This window comes from Physcomitrium patens, chromosome 4 (genome assembly GCF_059467195.1).
Source record: "Physcomitrium patens ecotype Gransden chromosome 4, ASM5946719v1, whole genome shotgun sequence".
Taxonomy (NCBI): Eukaryota; Viridiplantae; Streptophyta; class Bryopsida; order Funariales; family Funariaceae; genus Physcomitrium; species Physcomitrium patens.
The window spans coordinates 14,181,898-14,192,706 of NC_143413.1; the positions used below are offsets into that span (position 1 = coordinate 14,181,898).

The 10,809-nt window shown below is 34.3% G+C and overlaps 1 protein-coding gene across 4 annotated transcripts; it reads right to left on the minus strand.

Moving 5' to 3' along the window:
• Positions 1–4,777: 4,777 nt before the first annotated feature.
• Positions 4,778–7,309, minus strand: LOC112281825 (thioredoxin-like 3-2, chloroplastic). 4 transcript variants are annotated; one of them, XM_090249870.1, is made up of 5 exons: positions 7,099–7,309; positions 6,154–6,226; positions 5,818–5,892; positions 5,485–5,551; positions 4,778–5,266 (listed from the first exon to the last, which is right to left on the minus strand). In XM_090249870.1, the coding sequence occupies exons 2-5, from the start codon at positions 6,222–6,224 to the stop codon at positions 5,150–5,152; spliced, it is 330 nt and encodes a 109-aa protein (XP_090105996.1). In that variant the 5' UTR covers positions 6,225–6,226; positions 7,099–7,309; the 3' UTR covers positions 4,778–5,149. The 4 variants fall into 4 exon arrangements, with proteins under 4 accessions (XP_090105996.1, XP_090105994.1, XP_090105995.1 ...); XM_090249868.1 differs by having other exon boundaries at positions 6,154–6,620; XM_090249869.1 differs by having other exon boundaries at positions 7,093–7,309.
• Positions 7,310–10,809: the final 3,500 nt, after the last annotated feature.

Below are 10,809 nucleotides of genomic sequence, written 5' to 3' on the forward strand. Positions count from 1 at the left end.
AGCATGTGTTGCATGAATGAATGAATGATCTACTTGTATAGTAATCCGCAAAACACCGAAAACATTGAATTGCTGATATGCGGTTTCTTCGCATGCGAAATGATGCCATCGGCACAACGAGACCCCAAATCTACAACAACAACTCATCGTCGCCTGATCACCCAACTCTCAAAAATTATCCTTTTGTTCTCTTCTAGAATGTTGCCTGCATTGCTAGAATTCAGGCAACCTAAGGATCTTCACAAAAATGTGGAGTTGCTTGTGGTTGATTCCACGCGAAGTTGAAGAATGTCACAGCTTGTGGCTCACTCAAATCTCACTCACTGTGAGCAATGACTCTTGTTTGGACTGATGAGTATTGGTAGTCTGATTCTAGTTTAGGTTTCAAGGGAACGGAAACTCGGGATGCGTTGGTTGCAAAGTCTACCAACGGCAGAATCCAAAATTAGTAAATATCGATGCAAGTTTCCGGACGAGAACTGCGGCTTCTAGTGGCCGGTAATCATCTGCAATTGAAAAGCACAGGATCCCTTCCAAGCTTATCACTCCGAGAATGACAACCCCTGAGATGAGTCGGACCATAAAGTCTCGCAGCTCAACAATAAAGATGTTTACCAGAACCAAGATCATCCACTCGATTCTAAACTGTACGCAGCTCTTTGAACAACGCCTCACAAAATCTAATCTGTATTTTAGGCGAGAAGAACATTTCAAATTGAGATAACTAATGTCACTTGTATCAGCAAAAACTGGAACGTACTCGCCAAGCCCACGACTCTCTGGTTCATTACCTCATGTGGGAATGTGGCTCAGAATCCCAGCTCACCAAACCCACGGTAACATTACTGGGTCACGATTTGCTACCCATGAGATGCAAATCAACCTCCATCCTGCAGTCAGTCAGCAGAGAGTCTTCTTCACAGTAGCACACTGCCCTCCGAATAGAATACAATTCACCGCACTCTGAACTTACGTTTTTTTTATTTATTTATTTATTTTGTTTTGTCGTGGCTGTGTTTCTGTAGCGCACCAGCATCTTGATGGCGACAGCAAGACGGACAACCACACACCACCCGACAAGGTAGAATTATCATGGTCGTTGTTGTTACAGGAACGAAGCTTGGGTGTGCTGTTTTATTTTGATTTTATTATTTATAAAGTTATGGTTGACTCTGGAGGATGCTTGGCGCAGAGATGGCGTTGCCCGGTGGCAGAGCGTGGTGCAGGTGGGTGCAGGGGCAGGCAATGAGATCCACATAAGGATTCCATGCTGGTGAAGGAGAGATCAACCCCACTTCCTCTCTTCCTTCTCCTCTGCAGCAGCCTGACACACCCTTTGACAACAACAACAACAATACCCGCACACAGTTGTTGTGTCACTAGTGCCCTGTAGATTAGTCTAATAAATTAGTAGTAGTCATCACAACCACTGACTTTTGGTTGTCTTAATTTTAGAGTTGGGTTAGTGATTTTTAACTTTTACCTCTCTTCTTCAATGTGGTGATTTAGAAAGAGTGTGCATATTTAGATGTGTACATGATTGCATGTCACACAAAAATTACATGTAACCAAAGAATTTCTTAGCACACAAATTGTTGTGTGAATATTATTGAGGATATTGTCGTGGTGTTGAAAATAGAGCTTTATGGATTGGTGGTGGATTGTAGTATTCTTTATGTTAAAATAGATAGTTTGGAAAATGAAGTTGCTATTCTTTACTTTATAAGTAGAGAACTTGTAATTGAACAATTTTTTTCTACTTATCTCAACAAGTAAGAGTGAAAAAATGTTTGATTTGACTTAGAAAACAATATTGGAAAGAATGCTTTCTTTTTTTGTAAAAATAAACAAAATTGAAAGAAAAATACATAAATGCACAAGTTCTTGTTGCTTTTTTCAAACCAAACTTAAACTACTAGGTTGGTGTTTTAAACAAGGAAGCTTAATTCCAATCCAAAGTCAAAACCTACAAAAGTCATAAAATAAATTAAATTTATCATTTGGGTCACATTTAGAGATCTATTTACAATCCTTAAAGTTGTTTCATATTTTGGTTGTTGGCCTATAATAGATTTTAGGTGGTTGTTATGAAAATGATATATCAAATGAACTAAAGAAGAAATAAAAACTTGTTTTAGAATACTTTGACCAATATTAAAGACATGCACCTAATCAAACCAAAAAGTTAGAAACTAATTGTTTGAAAAGGAAAATTTTAGATAAAGTATTAGAAAAAAGTATAAAAATAGATTTAAAGGAAATATAATTTCAGAATTAAGGATTTAAAACAAAATAAAATAATTATTATATTATATTTTAATTCAGAATTATCATTTAGAAATAAAAATAAAAATAAAATATATTTTACTTTTTTTAAGTTCACATATATTTTTTTATTATATATATATATACCATGTTAATATCTACTTTAAAATATTATACTTATTTGAAGTAATATATAATAATATTTGGAAACTATTAGGTAGACATCTCCTTTTTATTGTGTGAACATGCCTTAAGCCGCATACCACTGCATACATACCTTTACAAAAAATAACTAGTTTTTATATTAAATAAGATTATATATATATATATATATATATATATATTAGACATTGATGATTTTTTTTTTTGATAAAATATAACATATTTTATAAATTATATGATAAAACATAACTTATTTTTAATATTCAAAAAATTAATTTGACAAAGGTTTGCAAGGACAAAAGAATTGAAGACTAAGATAATATGGAGCCATAGAATATAAAGGGATGAGAGTATCTCAAATTTTAATATTAAAGTATAAAATATAACAAGAATTATGATTTAAGAATTGTGATTTAAAATCAAAATTAGTTTATTTTTTGTTATGTGGGGGTGTGCAACACAAGGGATGTCAATGCAACAAAAAGAAGGGATCTACCTAGTGATTTTCTAAATTTTTAAGAAGGATCTAAAGGACCACAAGTTTCATAAAAGATTAAATTGTCAATTTTAGCAAGTACTTTTTAGATACCAAAAAAAATCAATAAAGAGCATAATCCATTATATGGAGAGTTAATAATTGATTCTAAAATTTATCCATATATTACAAGATATGACTAAATGTATTACTTGGCTATATGTAAAAAGATAACTAATATGGAATATCTATGATCTAAAGTAAATTAAAATATTATTTAATATGTTTCTCCAGATTGATTTTAAAAGTTTCATGGTTATAATTCTAAGCCAAAAAAAGTAAAAAAAAGAAAGAACTTATTTGATGAATTTGGCACCAAAGAATAGTAATCAATGCATGAAGAATAGAAGCTTATGCAACAATTCTTTTATGTATATTGCCAAATTTGAGGTGGAGTTCTAAAAAATTTCACTCAATCATATCATGCATGGAACTAAACAATGTCATATCTAAATACAATAATGAATAGTCCATAGCATAATGGGCCATAAAAAAACGTTTTTGTGACATCTTTGTAGGCATTCTTCTTCTTTCTATTTATTTATTTAATTTTTTTTTAGGAGTATTTATCCAATCCTACTCACAAAAAATATGTAATTACAGATTACATGTATAAAAATAAGTTGCTTTGGATTTTGACAAAAGAATATTAGGTGACAAACATAAGACAACTTGTGTAAACCCATCTTATAGGATATGGTTATACAATGTTGAAAGGTATTATCAACACAACTTTAAAAAAAAACTATTTGATATAAGCACCACATATCTTGGATATTGGAACAAAGTTTAGATGTTTAAAAAATTTATATCATAAAGAAGAAATTACAATGTCTCAGAATACCAAAAGCATTTACTGCAATTATATCATACATGCACTAAATGTGAAAAAATGATAGGATAACCTGCAACATAAAATTGTACTGTAATTTTCATGCATCTGAGAACAACTTGAAAACGTAATATTAGGCCATAGGATACTTTGTTTCTTGAGTACCTTAATTAATCTACACAACAGATACATCCTGTTTGATTTATTCATTAATTAATCAATTATTTATATATGCATATATAATTCAATCTTTTAAAGGTATGAAGTATGTTTGATGCAATTTAAAAATATATATATATATATATATATATATTCCAAAATAGAATTGGAAGTGTAAATTACTACATAAATGATTAAAAAAATTCTAGCTTGTTATGAGGCAATTAGTGGATAGATGCATTTGTTGATATATTGATTGAAAAGTCTCTGCTGTCAATTAGAAACTTACAAATTGAATTCAAGTGTAAATAAATAAATAATCATACCTACACACACATCCTAAAACTTGCTCATTCATGTATCTATTCCCATACCATTGGACAATTGCTGTTGTTTTCTACTCTTGGGAGCAGTAAATACAGTGGAACCATGGATATAAATTCACACACTTCAAAACCTTTGAAAAGGTGCACATTTGTAGTTTTCAATATAGATTCACTAGCCATGGGAAGAGGAGGGAAAAGTGGTTTGGATATGAGATTTTCTCTGCAAGGAGATCCCAAAGGCATGTACCTAGCTCTGACCTGCCTTCCATGAGTGCAATGTCAATGCCTTTTCCCATCTTTAGATGACAAGTTTGCAAGACATGGACATGGGTACAAGTTTACTCACTTTTTTTTTTTTTCATCTGTCCACTCAACATGTGGCAACCAATCTTCCCTTGCAAAATAATCACCTCTTTTCTGCCACCACCTATTGCCCTGACCCAGACCATAAGCATGAAAGTCCCTTTCTAAGGAAAATTCTTAACAAGTACATTGATATACTTTGATATGTTTGTTTTTCCATTTGATCAATGTCAATTTTTCCAATGTAAAGTACAATGGAATAAAGTGTAGACTTTTCTTCAAAATCGTGTATGTATTACCTACATCCACTACGTGAGTACAGGTAGATATAATTGTTATACAGAAAGCTACGGATGGCAACATGAGAAGCGTTTGAGAGCCTCCTCAGAGCAACTGAAGCACGTAAAAATACAGAGCAGCTCAGCCAAGCTAGCATTACATCACAGCAGGCTGCTCAATTCATTTCAAAACTAAAAATACAAAATAGAATGACGCGCACGAATTCAATGCATTCCGTTTGTTGCATTTCGCTACCTCGAACACTTATTGAATATCAACCGGAAACAATCACTTTTTCGCAGAAACCATCTCCCGGATTTTGTCCAACACCAGCCAGGCTTGATCTCCGCCAATAACCTCCCCTGCCTTCTCCTTGTTCTTCCATAACTGGATTGTTGGCATTTTCTGGAAGATATCGACCGGGTATTACGCCCAGCAAATTATGAGCCATGGGGAATGCGAACCAGTAAAAAATTCAACTTTTCGCACTATTTTCAAGTAGAGTGCTATTAGATATTACATTTGAGTACACTGGTGGGACGAACTTAGAGCTAGGATTTCAGAGAGGTACTGGGATGATCTAGAGGGAGCATAAACAATCAATGACGAACAAGAAATCTTACCGTTACCGCAGCGCGAGCCACAAGTGCTGATGGCACGGTATTCACATCCACGAAGTAAAACTTGATGCTGCAGTAGTGCAAGAAACCTCATGATGATCAAAGAAGATATCAACTACCAACGAGAATGAAAAAGACATCGCTCTAGAGTCTGTCGGTGATGCGATCAAGTTAGACCCTCGCATATCAGTCCACTCAATATTCCTCTTTACTCTATAGATGTGCGAGACATAAATGCACACATCAAATTACAAAATCTCTTAATTGCTCAATTACGAGGTAGACACTGTAAATCCAACAGACAACATATCCAGTGCAAGAAAATCTTTCACGTACTTAGGGTGATACTCAGCGGCGAGTTTTTCCAGCTTTGGCTTCAGATATATGCACTTTCTACACCAGGCTGCCATCCTGGACAGAGAAACTCGGCAATTGCACCTCGTCAGCACTCTACTAGAATAAATACACTCTCAAGATCTCGCTTAACCTCCATTCACTACGTATGGAGCGAAGTTGTAGAATACCCGAGCAGATAACTTGGAAGCTGAACCTAAATTTCTCAGGTTAACAACTCAATGAAATCACATGCTGGAGAGCAACATAAGAATGAATAAATCGAATGACAAAAATGAAACCAATCTTCACGAGCAGGAGAGGAGAAAGAGAGAGCACCAGTCAATGATGACAGGATTGCCCGACTCGAGAACCTCATTGAACTCAGCTTCACCTGTAATTGGAGTCATCTCTATCCAAGTAGGTTTTGGTTCCCCCGCACGCACACAAACAGTGAATCTACTCAGCTGTCTAGAATGCCAAGTACTGTCCCTCTTACAGTGACGCAAAAAACGCACTTTCAAGGTAGAGTTGCTATTCTGTAAACCAGTCTGTGACAATCTGCCTTGGGATAGGTTTCGAGAGGATGCTACCACCTTTAGAGTTCTATTGGCCTTTAAACCTGTCGGTATGAGAAGCTGTGCGCATTGCAATGCCATAGTTCAACTACTGCAATCAGCTATTCCCTATCTGATAACTAACGAAGCAACAAATATTTATTGCATGCACATCCCTAGCTTCAAACTGCTAATCCTCAACCAAAATACTCTGAACGCTTCACTGCATTCACAGCTCGCTTTTCAAACCTGTGTAAATAAAGACTTAATTCAGCTCTGTGAAAATTCTTCCTCAATAACAGAATCAATACACCTTTGAATCGAAGGTTTCAACGAAATTTGAAATGGATGTGCTTCCCAAATACACCATTCAAGAAGCAACCACAGCAGAACATCAAAGATCGTCTAGATCAAACTCAAAAGGCTGAGCCACCACACAGCGTCTACTCCAACTACACCCTCGAGATACATCTCATTGGAATTGTAAATCCCAAACGTGGCCTACTCTAACTCATTACTCTTGAGTACACAACACAAGAAACCAACGGATCCAAAATTCTACAGAAAATTGAAATGAGCAATCCTGGCAAATCAGCATCTCCCGGCTACTCCACCCTCCTAGCTGAAATCAAGCATACTCTCGACGACAGCAACCGTTTCCAAAACATGACAAACAATCTGAATCATACACAGGGCTTAGAATATGGTCGGCACTGCTTACCAGCACCTTAAATTACGAAACAAATCCTCCGATTCATGAGCAGCAGCTATTCGTCTGCTTAAAGAAGGTCAAAACTCGAGCGTTACAAGGCCGAATTTGACGAAATTAGGCTCGATAGGAAGGCAACGGAGCGAGCTACAAGTGACGACCCACGCAATTGATTGCCAAGAGCGCCGAGCTACGCAACGATGCCGAGAGCCAGTTAGAAAAGGTGACGATAGATGCACACCAAGTGGAGTGTAGCCATCGTTGCGGATGATGTGGCTGAGGATGGCGACGATGAAGATCAATAGTGGACAGGAAATATCTCCTTCCTCACTGCCCTCACTCTGCGAGATATTTTTGGCGTCACTGGTCTGGATATCAAATTTGGATTCCCCGACCATCGGACAGTCGCGTTCATCAACGAAGGGCTGCTTTTTCGCTGGGTAACTTCGTTGTTGGGAGCTGACGAAGAATAAACGACATCCATTCGACGCAATCTCGGATCCGGATATCAATCCGGGCTCACCACTGGAGAGCCTAATTCCAACCTAGACCTGTCACCGCCCCTTGACCATGTTTTTATCAATTATGCTGTGGCAATTGTATTATTGAATTTAAAATAAAAAACACATCCCAAATAGCATAAATTTAAACTATATTTGATCTGCATTATTTTTTTCAATTATATTATTTAAAATTTTATCTATTTTTTTTTTAAATACACAAGTTTTATTAACAAGAAGTAAAAGAATTAATTGTATTATTTATTTTTTATGATTATTTTCAAATATATATACCTTTTAAAGTTTTAGTTTTACACATGAAATATATATTCATATTTGCACCTAAAAAAACTATATCTCTTAAATTTACAAAACCAAAACTAAAACATAAAATAGGATTATTGAAATTATTATTCTATATATATATATATATATATATATATATATATATCATTTAATGTACGTAAAAAAACCGATAATATAAAAAATCATTTAAGTATCATTGAAATAATATAAAATTCAATCACATACATTTTTAAATACAATATTTTATAAAAATATAAAATAATGAAAATATTTTTAGAATATTAAAATATCAAAAAAACCTTTAAATTTTATTTTTATTTACATCAGATAGAAAGTCATAAGATATTATAATAGAAAAAATAAAATATGCCTCTTTTGATCAATTTTATAATAGATTCAAAACATCCTTGTTATTTGATATTCCTCCAAATTTGCACCAATCATTGAGAAAAAAAATCTTTAAAATAGTCACGTGTCTTTTTTGTATAAATTCTTTAAATTAAAAAAAATTTGCGATTTAGTGTTTAAAAATAATCTAAGTTTTCATAATTATTATTATATTTTCAAAAAATAATAATCATTATATATAGTATTAAAATTTTTAGATATAATAATCATTAAGTTTATACCATTGATCAAATAATTTAATAAATTTTTATTTCAATACTGAACTAATTGATTTTATTCCATTCTATTAAACTCAATACTTCCATACCTAAATTTTTGCAATTGATTTTATTAAAAAACAGAATAGCAGTCTTATACTTAATTTTTTTTTTAAATAATTGTTATACGTAATATCTATATGTATATGTAATCATTTTATATGATTTGGAAAAAAATATATTTAACTATATCATTTTTTATATCTTAAAATTTTACTATAAATCTTTTGGTTGAGCTTCTATTTTCTTCTAGAATAAACTTTATTTAGTTAAACATATTTAATATTGTCTCAACTCAATACACATCTTATTAGATATGCAATTAGAGAAATAATTTCAAGAAGATTTAGTAACTCCAATGCATATTTTGAAGGAATTGCAAATGTCTTATTATATTTCTTATTAAGATATATTTTTAAACTATTATTTGCCATTAAGAATAAGTTGTATTTGTTTAGCTATTTACAAAAAAGACATTAATAAAAGTTTTACAAAAGAATTATCTTATTAAACAACTTAAATGAAAAAAATAATATTTTTTCTCTATTTATGTGCTTGAACTACCAAAACATTATGCTTCAATTGTGTATTTGATGTTATATATATATATTTTTTGAGATTTTTTAAAATTCAGATAATAAAAAGATGATTTTGATTTTTTTCAATTATAAAATATTTATACGTATTCCTACATATAGTTGTAAAACCATAAAATATTTATCTTCTGAGCATTTATATTATATACATACATGCATCCATAAAATTTAATATATATATATTTTATAAAATGATCATAAATTTTAAGAGATATGTTTTTTAATGACATATGTCATTACTTTACAGTTATTTAAATACCAAATGTACGAAAACAATTGACTATTGTTGTGTGTGTTATACAAATAAAAAGAAAAAAAGAATAGAAATCCCTCTAGTTTTGAGAAATCAAAGTGCAAAGAAACGATTTGATTCAAATTAACAATAATAATGATAATAAACTTCTGGCTGAAACCCAAGTCTGAAATAGACAAACTTGATGAAATACAAATTGATATATGCTACAAAGTACAAAAAGACTGATAAGATTTTCTAGTGAAGATCAACTTGGATCCTTATATCAAGAGCAACGCGAAATAAATAAACACATAAAATATAATAAAAAATAAACCTTGAGATGAAGCAATCCTTCAAATTAGGGTTTGGGGAACAACGAGGGAGGCAAAGCCATGAATGCTCTGGATGCGATAATGGCAGACACTCCCCCTTTGGCGCAATTCGGCGAGTGTGGGATCCATTTTGGGGAAGGGATAGTTTCTGATGCTTGCCACCGCGATCCACTTCTCTTCAATTCGTCGCCAGAATACTGTTTTCGTTTCCGTTTTAGCTTTTTGAGTTTCTTTGAGTTTTTTGTGTGTTTTTTTGAGTTTTGTTTTATACATTAGAGTTGCTAGCTGGAACCAGCGGGCCAAGCCAGAGTGGTCCCCCAGTGTGAAAGCTTGAGAGATCAAGCAATGTCAGGTGTAGGTCTGACAATTCCTCCTCATCAAGCCCTGTGAGTTAGATTGTGATTCTCTCACGCTGCAAAAAAAAAAAAAAAAAAAAAAAAAAAAAACACCACTCCAGGGAGAGACCTGGTCAATGCGACCTCGAACACCTCTTCACCACTTCCAAGCTGGACGCGCGTTGAAACTGTCAACCGTGTGAGGTGTCTCCGCAGAAAATCCAATTCCGATCCTTCAATCGGAGACCTGATCGTCGCGGCAGAGTCGCGCACGAGAATTTCGACGGGATTGAACCGTAGCCAGCGTATTTCCCCGAAGTAAAGATAAAAGGCTCCATCCACGGTGAGTTAGCTTCATACTAATTTAACCCTTCAGCGCAGCACAACTACCACGGGCACCACTATCGCCACCAAAACATTCCACTGAATCTGAATCAGAGTCCCGTGGAGCAAGGAGAGAAATCATCACAATCTCGGACGAAGTGGACACGGAAGTGGAGCGGAAGTGGGACGGAGATGAATGTTGTGAAACGTGGAAGTTATTGGAGGTAAGAGTTTGCGTCCGGGCAGATAGGGCAGGTGAACGGAGGAGGAGGAGGAGGGCCAGGGAGCCAGCGACTGTGGCCGGTGCCGGCGGAATCCATCGTCGTCCAGCATGTGCCCCGTCGCGCTACACGCCAAAAAGGGGGAAGGAAGAGACGAGACCAGATCGATGGTACTAGAGCTCAGCTCGCTTGCTCGCTCGCTCGTCGCCTTCCAA

Coding starts and splice junctions, on each gene's coding strand:
- LOC112281825 (XM_090249868.1), bottom strand. CDS start 6,473: ATGGCATTGCAATGCGCACAGCTTCTCATACCGACAGGTTTAAAGGCC. Junction 5,893..6,153: donor AATCCTGTCATCATTGACTG/GTGCTCTCTCTT, acceptor TTCTCTGTCCAG/GATGGCAGCCTGGTGTAGAA. Junction 5,552..5,817: donor GCCGCTGAGTATCACCCTAA/GTACGTGAAAGA, acceptor GCACTACTGCAG/CATCAAGTTTTACTTCGTGG.